General features: G+C 38.7%; 1 protein-coding gene across 1 annotated transcript in view; it reads right to left on the minus strand.

The window, feature by feature from the left end:
* Positions 1-20,166, minus strand: part of NELL2 (neural EGFL like 2) — a 133,331-nt gene that overhangs the window by 89,432 nt on the left and 23,733 nt on the right. The window contains exons 4-9 of the mRNA XM_015628578.3: positions 14,030-14,203; positions 13,826-13,922; positions 12,012-12,084; positions 11,766-11,848; positions 10,645-10,773; positions 9,287-9,389 (exon numbers count right to left, since the gene is read on the minus strand). Coding sequence (XP_015484064.1) covers positions 9,287-9,389; positions 10,645-10,773; positions 11,766-11,848; positions 12,012-12,084; positions 13,826-13,922; positions 14,030-14,203 — 659 coding nt within the window. The remainder of the gene's footprint in view (positions 1-9,286; positions 9,390-10,644; positions 10,774-11,765; positions 11,849-12,011; positions 12,085-13,825; positions 13,923-14,029; positions 14,204-20,166) is intronic.

The following is a 20,166-nucleotide window of genomic DNA, read 5'->3' on the forward strand; positions in this document are numbered from 1 at the left end:
TGAGTAGAAGATGAAAATAAACTAGTCAGCCACCCTGCAGAAAAAGGCTTAGGACAGTCAAGCACCCTCACAAACAAATGAACAAGGTTTTCTTCTTAGTGGAAATTGATAACAAATAAAAACCTCCAAAAAGGCAAAAATTGGTAAAAATTCTCTGTAGTGGCAGAGAGGCAGAACAAAGTTACAGAAACAGCACTGACACAGACCTGGGACTGGTACAGTGACAAAAGCAAATTACAGAAACTCTTCAAATAAAGAGGAGTGCAATGATGTTTTTGAAGGCAGCAGAAGAGGAAAGCAGGATAAAGGTCTCTTACACCGTATCAGCCAAGATTTTCATTTTAAAGTTGTGTTTCACACGGGACTAAGTGACCATTATTTGAAGCTGAATGTATTTTACGAGCTGACAGATGTAGAAACAGTGATCAATAACAGCCTGGAGGTCCATACATCACACTTCAGATATCTGCAAGCAGTAGTTAAGAGAAGTAAACCAAGAAGTAGATGCTTTAATTCACTACATGTTTCCACTGAAAAAATGTCAAACTTCTGCAGTCCAAGAGACTGAAAGCCATGGGTTTAAATCATTATCTTCATAAAAAGACAAATAAAGGATAACAGTGTGCATCATTTTATATTAATCTCACTGAATCAACTTCATTCATATTTTACCATCCCTTCCAGGGAAAATAAGATCACATTTATTGACAGTTTTGTGGTGGATTTTCTTCCAATAATTTATTTATTGAGTTTCAGCTTTCACAACCTTCCCATTTGTTTCATTTCACAGACATAGGCACTGTCAAAGAACTGTATGTGTGCCTTCTTCTACACTCCCATATCCCCTGCCAGTGTCTCCTTCAGGCCAGCTTTCCATCCAAACAATCCTTGTCAATGTGGCAACCCTGTTCTGAACAGGAGTATGTCAAGTGCAAACTGGTCTTTGCAAAATTGTACAAGCCAGGAATCTCATTCAGTTGGTTGGCTGGATTTTGTAGAGACTTGACTCCATCAGTACTCTCTGCCTCCCACTTCTTACATTTCTATGACCTTGTCCAAAACCTGTAGTTCTAGGGTTTTCAGCTAAGGCAAATTTATTCTTTTTTCCACAGCACATACCCACTGAAGATGCTTGCTACTGATAATACTGATAAATATAAAAATAATACCTATTTTGATAGGTATTAACAAGATTTACAGAATAAAGGGTTCAGGCAAAAACTAGGATAACAGCTAGAAGCTGCTGATTTGGCAATGTGCTTCTGGTTATGGGACAAAAAAAAACAAACCCCAACAAAAAATCCCTCCCACAAAAAACCTAAAACAAAGCAAAAAAAAAACCCCACCACAGCCCCCCAAAAAACAAATCAAACAATAAAGAACCTCGTATACCAACAATGCATATACAGTGACATAAGCACATCACTGCTGAGAACAAACATTGAAATCAATACACATGCATGTGAATGCTTACATATTCTAGATGATTTTTGTAATTATAAATAGAACCAGATGCTTATAAATTATTATTTCATAGCTACCTAAGTGAATTCTGGTGAAATCAGCATTACTAAAGCTAGGGTACCAACTTATTAGAAGCTGGAACATAGCCAATCTGTCCACTCCCAGCTGTCTGAAAGCAAATATATTCATATCTAGCATATGCTAATGTTTTATTTGCACTGGAGATAAACTAAAATAATAATATGCTTCAGGTATTTTGTATTTTATGAACTCCCTGGTAAGAATATAATGAAAAAGGAATGGAAAAGATTAGCTCTTTTCCTACATAACCTCGACAAAATAGGTTATAAGGAGAGCAGAGCATGGCCTACAGCAAAATTCTCCATGTAAAAAAATATTTTTAATTCTCTACCAATAAAATTACCAATATTATGTTTCCAATTTCTTCTTTAGTGCAGATTGTTGTATATCCAGTGTAATGTATTTTAATGAATAAGGGTTTTCTTAAGCATACTTTATTTTAGCATTCACTCCTCAGGCACACAGTAAGACTAAAACTAGATAATTTTACCATTAACTGGAGTTCTCCTCGTCTAGTGATACCTTGCCTCGATATCTAGAGTCTTCTAGTGGAGCTCCATAGTGCATGGGGTCCAGAACAGCTAAAATGCCACTCAGCTATGAGGAAGGCACACTTTGAGGCATGAAAATCTGAGACAGGCACAGGCACTGACTGCTCCAGTTCTCCTTTGCTAACAAGGAACAACGAAATTCAAAGCACGTGGGGAAGTGGGAAAGGAAACAACATAGGAACAAAATATTTTGAGAAGTCCAAATACTGTAAGCTGTATTTCAATTTACTGTAAGCTCTATTTTAATTTATAGAGAACAAAAGACATACAAGGAATGGGTTTCCTGCTCAGAGAGGAATTGCAAATCAAAAGATTCCGTTTTCCTTCTGATGAGAAATACTGGCCAGCTTACAAATTACAAAGGTCATGCGAGATTACATGCTCAGCAGCAAAAATGCCCTAACAATTCTGTCATTGGCTATTTAACAGAGATAAACCAAATATTGCTGTGGTGTAAGAGTAATTTGAAAAATTCTATAGCTTTACAATGGAAAATAGAGCAGAGACTGAGCACCTTGGGTCTGGGGTCAGACGGGCACTGCCTACCAAAGCCAAGGGAATCCTTCCATTGTCTTCAGCTGTATTTGAGTTCTGCACAGGAAAGGCCCCAAAACATTCTTAGAGTGTCTCAGCTTCCTGAGATGTTACACATCCCAGAAAAGTGAAGTCTCTGAGGAGATCTTCCCAAAGCATGTGTACTCCTGATGGAAGGGAATGAAGAAGAGAAAGACAGGCTGCTCTCAGTGGTGCCTAGTACAGGACAAGAGGCACCAGGCACAGATCAGAACACATAAAAAAACATTTGGACTGAAGAAAATACTTTGTCACTGTGAGGGTGACTGAGCACTGGCACAGGTTGCCCAGGGAGGTTGTGGAGTCCCACATATCCCAAATATCTGTGTAGATACTCAAAAGCCATCTAGCCACAGTCCTTGGCAGCCTGCTCGAGATGGCCCTGCTCAAGCAGGAGGGCTGGACCAGATCTCCAGAGATCCCTCCCAACCTCAGCCCTTTTTTGTGAGACTGACATTCTAGGAGCTGTGCCGGATTCACAAATGACAGGTGCATCAAGTATGTTTTCCTCTTACAGCTTTGTAAATCTAAAACGTCTCCACTGATTTTACTGACTTAAATGAGCTCAAGGACATGGTTTTTCTTCTTGTAAAATTATTTAATTAGAAAAACTATTTATGTCCTATTTCTAAATTAATATGAATACTGACTTTCTTTTGAAGTCATAAGAAGTAATAAAATGGTTTAAACAGTTGGTAAAGTACAATGTAATTCATCTCAGTAGTACAAGTGGGTCTATAATGCTTTTTATCTGTCATCCCAATGTGTTACTGTCATTATATGTAATTCAAAAGCCTGAAAAACAAGGCTGATGTGAGACATTTCAGCACAGAAAATCCAAAAAGTAGCAGCTGAATGTACACTATTCTGCTAAATAACATTCAGAAGTTCTGCATGCTGACTACATGAGGTTATAGTAAATAACACAGCTCTATGAAACAATCCACTGTTGGCTATAGTCAAGATATCTTTTAATACTATTCTGAAGTAGGCTAATTTATCTGAATTTTCATATTAAAAAGAAACCTCAGAAGAACAAAATTTATGCTCTATTTGCATTTATATTCTTTCAAAAGCCACACAAGTATTTAAAATCAAAAAGCAACTATTTTTTTGTATTAACCAGAATGTTGCTTTTCTTCTATATTCTAAAGTGTGTATTTTTTAAAGAACTATGATAAATGAGAAATCTTTGTTTTACTGCTAAAAACTGCTTCTTCTTCCTCCAGTACTGCTGCCTGCTCTGACACCCCGAGCCTGCTGGCTGCCCTCAGCCCTCAGATTCATGCTGTGTTCCAGCCAGCCTGCTGGAGATGCTCTTCCATTTCCCTTCTTCTGATTTACTGCAAGGATAGGATGACCTGTTCAGGCAGTGACTAATCACTTCTCCAAGCTGCAGCCTCTTCTCTGTGCCTCACTGAATGCAGAAGCTTCTCCAGCCCTTGGCTGAACAAGGCAGGGGGCTGGCATCCCGCTTTGCTGCTGATGGAAGTCACCTAAGGCTAGAGGATAAAAGCCCAGGGGAGAAAGTGGCAATTTTGTAAAAATATGGAACTCAATAAACAGCACAGGCTTAAGTCCACAATGCTTCAAACCACCTGGATGAGTTTCAGAGTAAGTTTAACCAATATTCCTTAAGTTTCTAGATACAAATTTTATGCTCTTGCTGATGGTCAGTTGCTGCCACAAAGAAGCAGATAGGCTTTCACAGCTCCTTCTCTCTGTGTCAGTAGGCTACAAGTGCTGGAGTTGGCAGAAGTGTCTAGCTTTAGAGGAAAAAATATGGGTGAATTATGACAAGCAAGAGGGTAGGTAAGTCTCTTTAATTTTAATCATAATATTAAAAGTTTCTACAAGATATCAACACAGATCACTGCATCAGAAACCCACACATGTTAATAAGATCTACAATGTCCATAGTTGTGTTTTAATTATTTGGTTAAAAAATCCTTCCCATGTTATAAATCCCCCTTTACACATTCTCTCTCCACACCTGCTAGCACCAGAACTGTGAGCTGATCCAGTACAACCCTATGCTTCTCACAGTTGCTTAAAATACTTGTGTTAGACTACAGATTTGGCTGATACACCAGAAACCCATCAAATATCCTGTCTCAGCAGAAAAACAAACAAACAGGTACATTGAAAAATCACAGCCTGCATATTTGACCATAATGGCTCAGATTTTAACCTATACTGGAATCTGTTGGGATGGATTTTAATAGTTTTCTATTAGGTCAGTATGTATCTGCAGCATCACTGGCAGGAAGAGAGTGATGAGAAGAGAGCACTTGCTTCCTGGAAATTAGTTGTGGTGATGGGAATTATTACTGCACCAGATACTGGCACAAATATCACTTCTAGTCTTGTAAAAAAAAATAAAAATCAGATAGTTTGTTTAAAATACACTAGTTCCATTTAAAAAAAAATAAAGAGTGCATATAGCTTTTGGAGGTGATACCTTGGTGTTAATACATAACTAATAAAAACATTACCATAATAAGATCTGCTGACTATGCATCAATTCTCTCAGCTGCTAAGACATTGGCAGTCCTTCCACAATTCACTTAAAATAAATGAACTTGTCCTTGGTACTTCTTAAGCCAAGCCTGTGGTCTAAAGCAATATTTATGTGGTCAGTAGGCAACCTTAATCTCTCCACAATTTCTATTGGTGCTTATCACCACACAAAGCAATTGCCTCTGCAGAGAAAAAAAAATAAATTAATGATCTCTTGCACATTCCTTCTCAGAATTCTTCTAAATTGCATTAAGCATAGAAAAAAGTAGTCTCTGGCTTCCAGCTCCAAACAGTTCTCCACGGAAAGCTCCCACTGAGCTGAGATGTATGCTATGGTAGCTGGACTGAATTTTACATTGTCTACAGCTGAAACATATATCCAACACACTGGCCCATTCATCTGCCCTGGAAGATTATGCTTCTTTTAGCCCATTTCAGCTAATAGAAAACACAGTGATAATTTGCATTCATTGCCATTCCTCATGCTACCAGCATCGACCTTCACACAAGACAAAACAGTACAAGTTGTCTGAATGGCCTGGAAACAAAGGTATGGAGTTAGGAGAGAAGGTCAGGGTTTGGTTTTTGTTTGTTTTGTGGCTTTTTTTCTTTTGGCTCACAAAAAGAACCGAAGTCAAAGCAATATTGGTTTAAAAAAAAATACCTAAACCATTCCCCACTAAGTGTTGTTCCCTGAACAAAACATTTAAGAAAAACATAAAGAATCAGTTGTGATGAAATTTCCTAAGTGTTGAAAATGTCATAGAACAAGACAAAACAAAGCTTCACTGTCCAAAATGTAAATGCTGGGCTGGGCTGAAATTTAATTCCTAGGATTTGGCGGCGTGGGAAAGTCTGTTAGCATAACAGTTTAATGCCAGAATCAGGATTAAAAATCCAGCACTTTACATTCCTATTTTACACACCCAATATACATCACAGTAACTGATGTAAGATTAGTCTCACAGCTTCAGCTGTCTAAAAGTTCAGTGTCTGATCTAATCACCTGGGCTCTGTACACAAGCCATGGAAGGAGACATCCACCTCCAGAAGACAGCTAATCCCACCCCTTCCAGCCCCTCTCTGCACCAAGTGCCTTCTGGAGGTGCCAGTCTCTGGAGCTGTTTATCAAGAGAGCCAAACTGGTGATGCCCACAACTAGTAAATGAAACACAACAGGTAAATGAAAAAGCAAATGACAGCAGCCTTGAAAATGTTTGGTTACAGCGTGTAACTCCCTGCAGTCTGAGTGTTAGCACACATCATGGCACCATGTCAGCTGTACCAGCCAAGATGCTCTGAAGCAGTGCCAGGCACAAGCTGAGGGCACAGGGCTGATCAGAGGCCATTCCCAGTCAACCATTTGGAAGCAGATAATCTGGGGAAGCTGGGGGTGGGAAAGGGGAAGAGGCTTTAGCCATGTGAGCCACAAGTGCCCCAGGACTGTGCCTGCCCTGTATTTTATTTACTAGCATAAGTGAAGCCACTTCAGATTGTATTCCCAAGTTCTACATGCCTAAAGCCATGCAGAATGACTCCATCCTCAGTCACTGAGGGGTAAAAAAAGACAATAAACAACCCCAACCAAGGAAAAAAAATCCCAAAAAGCCTACTTGCTGGTCACTGAAAGAGCTGTGCTCTTAACTCTTTTCTGCCAGCTGTCATTAAATCCAATCTCACTCTTTTGATTTTTGGTGGCATTGTTTTAACACCAACAGAAGAAAGGAAGAAGTGTGGAGGGAAGCACTCAGCCCTGGGGGAGTGAGACACAGCCACAAGGTTCCAGCAGCTGTCACTGCCTGGGCACTTCTACTCAAACAACAGTCTGGCAGAACTACCCATCATCTGGTATGAGAAAACAAATACAAGAAAGAAAACATCAATATCCATACATGTTCTGCCTTGAAACAGATACTAAATCCAGCTAAAGAATAGTCTATCAGGCATCATTTTTTTCTCAGCACTTATGATTGCTTGTCCAAAACCAAGGATATGGCTCCATGAGCATATCCCTGATTAGCTGTTTTCCCAATTATAAGCCATCTGTGTTTGCTCTGTATTATCTAGTCAGAAGCTATATCCCTTGCTGTTGTCCTGAGCACTGAGAACAATTAAGTTATTCTCAGAACCTGTCCAGATGGAGCAGCTCAGCTTTGAACCCCTCCAGCAAGAACTAAGTTCAACAAGCACACTGACCTCAATCAGCTCAGACCCTGACCCAGAGACACCAAGACAGAATACAGCTGGCACGTGTGTATGAACTCAGAGACAACTTGGCATTTCCAACAAAGTGGCCTGGAGAATAAGTGAGAGTCTTGTAGCCTCCATTGCCTCTAACTTCTACTCTTTCACTGGAATTTAACTACCTTGTCATTGAGACTCCAATTTACATTCTCTGTCCTTTGGTTCCCAGAATTTAGCCACTTTAAAAATAGCATGATTTATTTTAAAAGTCACTTTAAATAACCTAGATGGAAGTGGGGAAAAAAAATCAAAAGCAATTTTAATTTATATTTTCTGATCTAATTATTTTCTCTGATAATTTGTCAAGAAAGTAGCATGTGTGCATGTTAGTTATAAATTGAATTATGTACTGGCATCAAATTAACAACACTGAAACCAAGACACTTTGATAATATTAAGAATATCAAACAGGAACTATCAGAGTAAACATCAGTGTGCTGTACCAGAACTGCATCTTAATTCAAAGTAGTATCAATGCTCTACGACAAGGTCAATGTCCATATGCTCATTCACATTTCTTAACTTTTGTCAATACTCCCAATAAAAACAACTTTGGAAGAAGTCACATGATGTGAGTGCTTCCCCACTGACACCTGGATAGAGAATTCCCAACTCAATTTACAGGCAAAACGTTACAAAAACATACTTCAGAGGATCAGGTTTTCAAATTCTAACAACATGGTCAGAGATTCAAATGGCCTCTAACAGAGACTGGAATGCCACACATCCCAAATTCCTGAATTACCAATTACCCTAAGTCATCTAATATGCATGGAGATTCTGTGTAGCTGGTTAAAAAAAGTATTTGAATTCTTATTTCCTCTTAATTAGAATTAATCTACTTGAGTAAGTTAATAAGGTTTCATAAAAAGGGATGGTTTGTGTAACTTCTAACACAATTAAATATTAATAAACTCCAGTGGGAGCCAGATCAAAGAGTACAAAACGTCTTCCTGAGTTTTATCTTACAACATGTCACTTTAACCAGTTATGTATTTCCCTGTACTCTGTAAGAGGTTTTATACAGCAGTAAAACAGTGATGAAACCAACAGAAAAATCTCAACATCTACAGCATAAAGAAGCGTGTGCATCTCATGCTCAATTTCAAGAATGGATTCTACCATAGTCTGAAATAACTGACCATCACATATGGAATACACATACATACTCCATCTGAAACACTAAATATAGTCCATCTAGATAGGGATTAACCTGAAATTCCCCTTCTCTGGCCTCTGGTCACAACAAAACCAGAATACTATAAAACCTAAAGTTAATCATGTATCCAGTCCTAAATGACAATAGTAAATCACCTTTTTCCATTTTTCCTTTTATGGCCTCTAGTGAAAGAATATTTCTAGGTGTCTGGGTTTTGCAGGTTTCTCGTTTTCTCTTCTCATAACTAAGAAGAATCAAGTCTGAAACTCCATTTCTAAGCTCAGTAACATGAGGTTGGTAGTACATTCTTCATGTGATATAGGTGTTGGAAACACTGGTCAAACACCAGGAAATTGTTCTTGAATTTCCAGCAGTTTGGTCCAAAACATAGATAATGGAAGTCTGCAGAAACCTTTATAAGTAACTTTTTTCTTTTTAAATTTTGATAATATATATATCTGTGCTAAATAAAAAAAAAAAAATAAATAACTAAAATGAAGCAAAATATCCCATGTGAAATATTAAAACCTTCTGGTTATCAGTTTCTCAGAACACTTCAGAGAAGTCTAAGTTCCCTGATTCCTCAATCCAGCTATTTAATGGCCAGTTCTTTAACTGACATACTTACAGAAAGGTTGACATTATTTAAGATTTCAAAGCATTCATTAGCAAGAGGCACAAGAGTAGAACTTACATTGACATTCCTTGCAGCACTTGCCATCCACATAGGCCAGGGCAGAGTTAAGTGGGCAGTCAGCAAGGGGGCAAATCAAAGCCTCGCACTGCACAGTACCGTTCTAGGAGAATAAAAGGTGCTTAACTGGTGGTTTTATTTAGCAATAGCAGAGATGTTCTCAAACACAGGAACTTGAAAATCTATTTTTAAATGCAGTGAACTTTCTAACAACATCCAAAAAAGACAGTTTAACGCAGGTCTTTTAATAACTACAGGAACAGAAACCATACCTTCAGAATGTCAAACATACAATCTTTTAACATGAATGATGTGCTCTTTCAGATGATAATGATCAATTTTTTTTTAGAGGCAAATCTATTTGGAGGCAAAACATTCTGCCAATCAGCAAAAAAAACCTGACAGATTATTGTGAAATGACAATAGCACAGAACAATACTCTACCTTCCGATTTCATGTTAGAGACAATATATTTCTAAAAGGTAGCAATATTATAGCTGTGAGAAAAATCCAAGACAAAAATATGTAATGTATTTAACTCTAAATTCAAAGAATTTTAAACATTTATAAAAATTTATCAGCCAGATTTTATACCGTAAAATACTAAAAGAAAAACTAATATCCCTCCAGATATACAAAGATAAAAAAATACTAAGCTTAAAGTGACCCATTTAGCCAATTATAGATAGCAGCAATTCAATCTAAGGTGTAGTACAGACAACAACAGCCTTTTCACTGGTTTCTAATGGCCTTTGGATTAAGCATTTAATGAGCTCAAATGGAATGAAAGAGTTTTATATGAATGGGCAATAATACAGACTCCCTAGTTTGGTACCTGAAAGGATACTTGCAATCACATCTAGACTCGTGATACTTTTGGGAATCTTCCATCCACCAAATCTTTTCCATTTCTAATATAACAAAGCTGGCATATGACCCTGACATTTTACTTTTTATTACTTATTGAGATGTAATGAAAGGCAACCAAAGGAAATCGGTCACAAGGGAGATACTAAATCATTTGCTAAGAAAAAGGTTGTGTTTATAGTGACAAAAATCAAGGAATCAGAATTCCAGAGGAACTGTTCACAACTCAGTGCAAGGGAATAACATGCTAGCTAAGTATATTGCCTAGCACCCGCATATGGTGACAAAATACAGGAGCTACACATGCTAGTAATGCTGAAAATATAGGAAAACATTTATTGGTACTATTCCTTAGATTTGGAGCAGATTTTAAAGTTCTTCGCTGTCAGTACCTAGCATACATCATCTGGAAGTTCTGACTATTTGCCTCAATAAAACCAGTCAGAGGAAACACGGGAGTTCCTGACTCTCCACTCAACCCATAGCCATACCATGCAAGTGCAGTTCTTACAGCCATCCGTCCAGGATTCAAACTCTCTGTAGGTTGTGCCCTTCATTGTGCAGGTTCTCTCACAGTAGCACTGATCCAACTTGTTCATCCTCTGCTCAGCTTGAGACAACTGTATTCACAGTTCACAAAAACATTTTGAATTTTTAAGTGGTCTCTACACTAGTTAAAACACAACTCAAACTGCCCCCCTTATCATCAAGTACACAGATGAGAGAATTTAGGAAAACACAGTCAGGGACAATAAAACAATTATTATTAAATACAACATGACTAAACCACCAGTCATTCAGAGATGGGAACTGAGAAGCAAGACAGAATGCACTTCATCTTTCTTATCATCATGACATCAGGGACATCATGAAACTAAATAAGCAGGTCAAAATGAGTACAGCCCTTGATTTCTCGTCTGTATGTGTGAACTGATCAAGAATCTTGCTCCACATAAAACACTCGCAGAGAGAGAGGCCAAATGAAAGTAAAGCTCAAAACCAACATCAGCAATTTTTTCTGCACTTCAGCCAAGGCATTTTTAACATTAGTGTATCAAATCAGCTTGGTAACAGCATTCCTGCAGATATCTAAAGGATAGTCTATTTTCACAGCAGACATGAATGCTTTTGGTGCATTATTCTAAAGGAAAGAAAGAAGAAAGTCCTGGTTTGGATTCTTAGTTCCTTGTCTTACATATATTTTGTCTGAACGTGCCTTTGGCAACTCAGGTCTTCCAAAGTCTCGGTAAGTCTTGCTGCAATAAGCACTATAAACATAATTCCCTATTTTATTCTCAGTTTATTGATTTATTAGCCTTATAGACAGAGTTTGGATATCTATAAGCCCTTTCCTTGCTCAGGGATTTGGATGCTCTTTACTATTAAAATACATGTTTCTATAAAAGTATTTAAACACAATAAAATTCTCTGAACTGAGAATTTGTATATATAAATCAGGCACAGGTATATAAAGATGTAAACATACCATGAAGGGATGTTCTGTACACAGCCATGTGCACAACCCCATACAAGCATGAAAAATCTAAAAACACAGCAAATAAAGACTGACAGTCCTCATTTCTCCTATGACTAGAGCCCTAGTTAACATTACCTTAGCTGATGTTTTTGCTAAAATGTCTTGCAGTTCCATAATTTTCTGCACAAGTCCATGGAAGTCATTACAAGTTGGGCATGCTGGAATAATAAAATATCTGTTAACAAATTAATTCACAATAGGTTCAATCATGCCAAGTTGACAAACAATATACTTAAATTCAAGGTTTTATAAAGCTTGTAGGACAGCAAGAAGGTAAAAAGCACGCCTTTCATTTTATGATATAAGAATTAATAGACTTACTGCGATTAAGATCTGGGCACTGAGAAATAAATCCTTGAGGCATGACAAGCAATTGCACATCTTGCATTATGCCCTATGTGTAAGTGGAGAGAAAACAAAAGGATACATTATTTTTACCTGTCAAAATCATGTTTTTCCATTCACCATATAAAACATTAAAGCCCATACAGGAAAAACTTCCTGATAAAAAGAACAGTTATGAATAAACAGCTTCTTCCCTGGACTGAATTCAGTGATAGAAGAACAAACAGAAATAAAAATAGATAGATGTACAGGCATACTGAATAATTTTTAAGGACTGAAGATTAAATGTCAAGATATAATTATGTGGCAAGAGTTTGGTGGTTTTGAATTCATTGTTATTTTTAGTTAGTCACTGCAGAAAAGCTTGGAAATGACCTTTAAAAAGTAATTTGAAAACAGCTGCAGTTACTTAGAAATATTCTTTTAAATAAAATGCAAATTTTTTTACAAGATATAGCTCTTAAATAGACTTGGAGAATAAAGGAACTAGAGTAAAAAAAATACATTAATGCAAACCCTTAATGAGTTTGTGCTGTTTTTGGCTGGAGTAGAGTTAATTTGCTTCACAGAAAAGTAGCTGGCATGAGGCTGTGTTTAGGATTTCTGCTGGAAACAGTGCTGATAACACAGGGATGTCACAGAAATTACACAGCAGCAAGGCCTTTTCTGCTCATCCTACCACCCCAACAGCGAGGAGCCTGGGGGTGCACAAGGAATTGGGAGAGACACAACCAGGACACCTGGCCCAAGTGACCAAAGAAGGGGTCATATCAGAGACCACAGGGCATCATGCACAGCATTTAAAGCTGGGGCAAGAAGAAGAAAACAAGAAACATTTGGAGTAGTGCCATTTGTCTTCCCAAGTAACCCTTACAGGTGACAGAGCCTTTCTGGGGATGGCTGAACACCTCCCTGCCCATGGAATGTGGTGAATTAATTCCTTATTTTGTTTTGCTTGTGTGGCTTTGCTTTACCTATTAAACTATTTCAAACCATAAGTTTTCTAGCTTTTACCCTTCCAATTCTCTCCCCATTCCCCAATGGAAGGAAGTGAGCAAGTGGCTAGGTGGTGCCAGCTGGGGTTAAAGCACAACAATTTCTGATGGGGATCCTTCCATAAAGCTTGCAAAATGCTGAGAAGCTACATGTCTGTTACACAGCTGCTGAGTTGCATGTAGTTAAGAACTTGGGGAAATTGCAGCATGAAATTCAACTATCATGTCTGGAAAGGGATGGTTTCACCCAGAAGAAGAGATCCCATGCTTGCAGGCAGATGTTACATGCTTAGTTAAGAGATAATTAGTACTCAGTGTCCTACTCTCCAATAGCAAAGGTCAAAGAGCAATTTCAAAGCAGTCCAAGAGCTGTTTTATGATTACAGAAGCTCAAACTGATTGAGGTTGGGAGGCAGCTCCTGAGATCCCTGCTCAAGTAGGACCAGCCACAGCAGATAGCCTAAGGCTGTGTCCAAACAGCTTTTGACTATCTCCATAGTTGTCTTTCTCTGACAAACCCCACAGTAGCATTGTTTTCTTATGTTCAGATGGAATTTCAGGTGTTTCAGGTTTTGCCCATTGCTTCTTGGCCTGTCAGTGGACCCTAGTGACAAGTCTGGATACCTCATCTTCATTCCCCTCACAATTCAGGTATTTATCCACATTGATGAGATCCTCCCAATACCTCCTGAGCCTTCTCTTCTCCAGGCTGAACAATTCCAAATCTCTCAGCCTTTCATCATAAGAAAGATAATTCAATCCCTTAATCAATTCACTCTTTCAGGGAATGCAAACCTTAAAATAACCGTGCGCAGTATTCCTCTGTCCCAGCCAAAAGGTGGTACCCAAAGGTAAGTCCATGAAAGGCTTCTCCACAACTCTTTCATAAATTCTGAAAAGGAAGGGGAAAACAGAATCCCAAGTTGTTATTATTATTTAATTTACTCAGAGCTTAAATATTCCAAATGTGACAAATTCTTATGAAACAACACTACTTACTTATTGCAGTCCACATGTAAAATCAAGTGAGAGGCACTGATTGCTAAGGAAAGTCTGTGCCATTTATCATCTGCCAAAATGTATGGGAACACTTCTGTGTGGGAGCGATGACTGCCTGAACGATAATGCAACCTGATTTCATTTCGATGACCGCTGCTTTCCAGCTCCAGGTACCTGTACCATAAATGCATCACCATGTCATGAACCATTCTCATCAGCACAGCAACATTTTACATAAGACATCTTCTCATCATCATGCAAGAACTATTTAAAAGAGAAAAAAAACCCAAGCAGATACAAAGTCAAAAGTAGACCCTTTCAGATTTCCACTGTGTCTCTCTCTTCTCAGTGACAAATAATAGCAGGTTCAAACTTTTGTATAACTACACAAGATTTCAAGCCAAATATGTTTTCCTCTAACAAAACAATTTTCCATAACATGATCTGAATTGCACTATTATAAATAATTGCCTTATACAAGTAAAGCACGATAGGGATACTCTGAAGGCATGAATGCACAAAAGACAACCCCGAGTATTGCAATAGGGACATCATTAGTAATTACCAAGGGAAGTAAGGACTGAGACTGAACACTGCTTTGTTTGCTTTTATATGTACTGTTACATCTTCTTTCATTTTCTGCAATAAAATTTCTCCAAATATATATATAATCAAGGAATGCCAACTCTTCAGAACAATTTATATATGTGCACATATTCGCTTTGTTAAATTACGATGTGCATTTGCAGGCTGGGTATATGCACACATATACACACATCTATATATGTATGGACATATATATGTAAATATGGATATAACTTTATAGCAAAAACCCAGCAGTGCAGCTGTGCTAAGTGAACCTAGCAGATTGCAAACACAGGCTTTGATAGTGAAATTCCAGCTGTTCAATTTAAAAAGCACTCCATAACCAAATTCGGTTCTTAGACAGGCTGTCTCTCACATGTTGGACATCTTCTGGGAAAAGGCCTGACTAATTGTTTGTCTTTTTAAAGCAAAAAGTTTCTATTTTTAAATTCCCCAAGAAAATTATTTTTACAGAGGAAAAAGGAACAGAAATAGAAATTCTCTAATAATCATATGCAACCTAAAGAGCAAGGAAAATAACAGATGAGGCAAGATACACAAAAACTGGGAGAATGGACAATTTGCTTTTTTTCTAATTTTTTTTGCTACATCTGCAATCAGACATAACAGTGGCTTATAACCTGAGTGCACAATGTGTTCCTGTGTGATGTCATTTGCTTTAACAGGCTATCTATATTAAGGAATAGAAAAGACAATGATTGTGGTTTTGAAGAGTAAAAATGAGACCAAATCAAAACTATCTTGTACAATCATCATCTCTAGGAGAAGGCTGGGCTTACTGCACACCAGTGTTTCATTCAGGGTGCTCCACAGTGGAACATACCTAGTACAGTACAAAAACAACTAGTTTTTTGCAAAACCAGCAAAGGACAATTTCTTCTTCCTCCCCATTATTAAGAAAGCAGTTAACTAGAGTCAGACATCAATTTTGTAATCAATTTACCTCCTCATGGCCCAAAATAATTTTTACATTGGCAAGAAGTAGAAACTAATTGAAGACCTGGCTGGAAAAATTGTACAATAGTGGCAGGGTATCAGTCAACTTAATAACCTCCTTCCTAACTCAAGCTTCAAGGATAAAAATAAGGTTACTCTCAACCCAAATGAGAAGGGAAACACTAGAGATCTTGACTCCTCCAGCAACTTTTAAGTGTCTCCACCCAGCTGCAGAAAATAAATTGAAAACAAAAGGCATGAATATGTTGAAGCTTTACATCCTGGTAGAACTAAGAGCTCTCCTTCATTCCAAGTCAATAGCAGAACCGAGGGCAGCACACAAAGATGCAGGCAGGCAGGGAACAAATTACACTATTAGACATACAGTCACTACAGAAGGTATAAAACAAACACTCGTGTTGCCCTTATGCATGTAAGATAATGAAAACTTTTCAGATGAATCATGGATTTGCCAATAAAAATAAGACATTGCTGTACAAATTTCATGAATTAAGAACTGCTGAGAGAGGATGAAGACAATCGATGACGCTGTAATAAGCAAGGAAATTTCCTACACAAAGCTGCACAGAAACTGTGGACACTTGTGGTTTTGTTTTAATGGTGATTAACACACTGTTTTGACATTCACAGACAATATCTTTTGTTCTTCCATTTGGTAAACTAACAAATATAACTACCTTTGAAATGAGAAAACATGCATTGAAATGAAAAAGAAACTAACAGCCATTAGGAGAATTATTAGGAAAATCATTTATGGTTTATTAATAATCTGTAGAGGCAGCAGCAAAACACAATTAGAAAAGCAAGTGAAATGACAGCCAAAGCAATATTGCTTTCAGCTTGAGCAAATGCCATGATACTGAAACACAGAAGTGAAAGTAAATCATTTCCACTCCATTTTTTACAAAATGCTGTGCTTGCGATTCCCCCTTTGTACATTTGTTTAACTGCCTGGATTTACACAGCTCTCTCTCAGCCTCATGAGTTTCAGGAGATAGGACAAGATTCAGCAATGACAAACACATATGGGTGAAAATGCAAAGTCTGCCCACAGTGAGGCTTTTCATAACATCTGTGAGGCTGTGACACTTGGGTGCATGGTTTCCAAAGCTTTGGAAGAGTCCTTCAGAAAATATGTTAAGCATTAACAAACAGACCTGCCTTTTAGAAATTCATGTCTGATGACAAAACCACTCTATACTTCTCTGTACATTCAGGATTGCTAATCATTTTAGAGAAAAAGGAGGGTGCTTTTAACTCCTGAAGGACTTGCTCCCAAAGGAAAGAGTAACTGCATTGTACTGCAGTCTTGTCCTAGCCAAGAATCTCATTACTGAAAAGCTCCAGGAACCTCATCAGCTGAGTCACCAGTTCCTTGTCCACATCAGCCTAGCCTAGCCCACTCATTGCAGGGAGAGCAGCAGCCAAAGATATCCCATTTTAAACGTCGCTAATGCTTCTCCCAACAGCTCCAAGGTCTTCTGTGCTGCAGAAGGCAAATGACTATTAGAGTGAAAAATAAACCACAATGAGAAACCCAATGCAACAGCAGAAGCTGCACCTCTCTTTCTAACATCCATAGTCTCTGTGGCTGTTTAATCAATACCAGCCTACTTGATCTTAACCCCCCCAAAAAACCACACCCACCTTGGGTTAAATTTGGATTTAACTTCACAGGAAGATGATATGTACTTAGGTTTTTCTGTGTTCGACACGTGGAGAAGAAAATGCCAACCTGGAATAAAAGGCCGCTACGTCTCTGCAGACCACCCTGTGCATAATCATTGCAAAGGCAACAGCCAAGGCCACAGATCAGCTGCTCTGTTTGGAAACCAGCCAGACAGCAATCCCTAATGTACTGACTAAGGATGAGCCTGTCTTTGTAACAGGAAGAAATTTGTTTCAAATGCCCTGGAGGAATCTGAGACAGAAAACAGCGATGTTTGCTCTGCTGCTTAGCACTGATCTGTTGTAACTTCTAGGTAAGAGATGGGAGTCAGCAGATCTGCTCCCTCTGGAGCTCTAATGACCATCCTGGCAAAGGGCATGTGGTCACACCAGCCTGGGCAGGACCTGCTCTTTGGGAGGTGACAGACTAGCACAAGGGAGACTGGCAGTAGAAGTCAGGATGTACAGCAAAACGTTAGGGATTTAGGAGGTGAAACACCAGATGGTCCCAGTGCACACACTTTGAGAAGAGGGAGGTATGGCCACTCCAGCTAACAGGCAGTGCTGGCAACTCCAGGTCTTTGATGGCTCACTTGTCCATTTGGCATCCTTTCTCACACAACAAATGCACACACTTACTCTAAGCAGCTAATAATTTCAACTTCAATTTACAGCATGTAGACAAGTATTTCAGAAGCTGCTTATGAATTTATTACAGGGTGTTGGAGTTCTTTAACTTTTCCTACTCACATTTACAGGTATAATGCTAAAATATATGTCTTCATGGTTCTTTGATCTACACTGAGAAAAAGGCAAATCAATAAAATTAAATAGCAATATGTACTTAAAAAAAATCCTTATCTCCGTTACTTATAAAAAAAAAAATTATCTGAAGATTTTTGCTATCTAAGTTCTGCCTTTTTTGTTAGCTTTAATTACATAAAACATTAAAAAAATGGGGGTCCTACTCAGTAGACCTTATTCATTTCACAATAGCAGCAAGCAATTCTGCTAGGTGTAGATTATGAAGGTATAAAAGCAAATCATGCAGTACGCCACTTCCACATTCAGCAATGCATTATTTGCTATTTTCCATGGTATCATGACTGGGTGGCCAGAAGTGTGAGCTTTATTTTTCTTTGTTTCAGAAGATTTCATTTGGAAGTAACACTAAGTGTTCTGAAACATTAACAAAACCTCACAGCAAAGCTTGTGGAGTCTAGGATGACATGCTTGCTTAAATGGGAGAAAGAGAGAGACAGATCAAATACAAGATTCTCTGAAATACCTTTCTCAAATATCATTAATGCCATGATAATTACCTATATGAAAGCAGAGATCCCAGGTGAAGAGAACTCAAAAATTAGAAGAGGGTATTACCCATATCAACACAGAGTATATAAACAGCAGGACAGCAAAACCATCCTCTCAAATTTATATTATAACACTTGTGTCCCACTCCAACTCCTAGACATCTTGGTGATCTCTCACACTTTTTCCGTGAAACTGGTGGGCTTTTCCACACTGACTGGTGGGAACAGGCCTGGGCCAATGCTGCTTCACAGACCACCCTGACATCATCTGCAGGGGTACTAACTGCAGGAGACGAAAGCATGCCAAGAAGATGATAACAACTATGCAAAATGGACAACAGCAGGCCAGTGCTCCGGCCTGGGCACTGTTTGGTTTACTAAGCAAGCCCTTGCCTGGCACTGCCAACAAATCTGCATCACCACTGCATCAAGTGTAGGGGAAAAAAAAGAGAATGACATTCCTCAGGGCACTTGTCTCAGGTGGGAAAAAAAAACAAACAAGTTCAACTTCCTGCTCCAAATCAGGCAGAGTAGAAATTAACTGTGTGGGGAAATTGCCTCTGAAACACCCCAGTCAGACACATACTGATCATTCTGGCATTTACACTTCTCTTGTTTATTTTCTTCCACCACAAAAACAGTTAACCACTGCAGCTTTGTTTCACCACAGCACTGCTCCTTGTACCACGTAACTATAGAGAACAGCTGTGGAGGAGGAAGGTGCATTCATGACGTGCTCAGATGATGGAGCCCAGTGCTGGGACACGTGTGGAGGAACACCCTTGTTGGGATGCTCATGGGACAGAACAGCCAGGCAAGAGACAACTGTCAGGGCAGAGAGGCATCATCCACACACATTCACCTGCACAAACTACTACTGCACAGCTTCTCTCTAGACAGAAAGAAGCCACAGCACAAGGTAGCAGCTAGGACAGTGAGTTTGCAATACCCTGATGTGGAAGTGGGGGTTAGGAAACAAACAAGTGAGGCTGCTCAAATCCTTTCCCTCACTGTGCCACTCAGTGTCTGTACCCAATTCAAACTAATAAAGCAGGTGGGGAAAAAAAAAAAGTATGTCAATAGGATATTGCTCTTATCCACTTCTTGCAGCCCCTCATCTGATTTCAGACACAGCTTCTGCTGGGTTTAGTGCTATGATCCAAGAGCCCATGGCCATCACAAGAGCAAGACACTCCAGTTCATTCAATGTTAGTGCTGATGACAAGGCAAGGCTCCCAGACAGCCTTTCCACAACGCTTATGGGAGCTTCGAAGGAGCCAGAAGCAGGAACTGAGGTCTCACCAAGCTCTTCAAAGCTCTCCAAAGAAAGCTATTCTTGCAAAATGATGTTGGCTTGGAAAAACTCAACCCCAATATTACAGCACATTGCCCATGCCATTCCTATGTGAGCCATGGATATGAAATCAAATTCACAAATTATGAAATAATTTTGAAACACTAACTCATGTCTTTGAGCAATTGCTCTCATTCCCCTCATCTCTCTCACTAACCCTATTTATCAATATATTTATTTCCATGTTGTTCTCAGTAACACATAGTCCCAGGAATATCAATCTCATCTGCCTGAAGCTT

This window comes from Parus major, chromosome 1A (genome assembly GCF_001522545.3).
Source record: "Parus major isolate Abel chromosome 1A, Parus_major1.1, whole genome shotgun sequence".
NCBI classification, from domain to species: Eukaryota; Metazoa; Chordata; class Aves; order Passeriformes; family Paridae; genus Parus; species Parus major.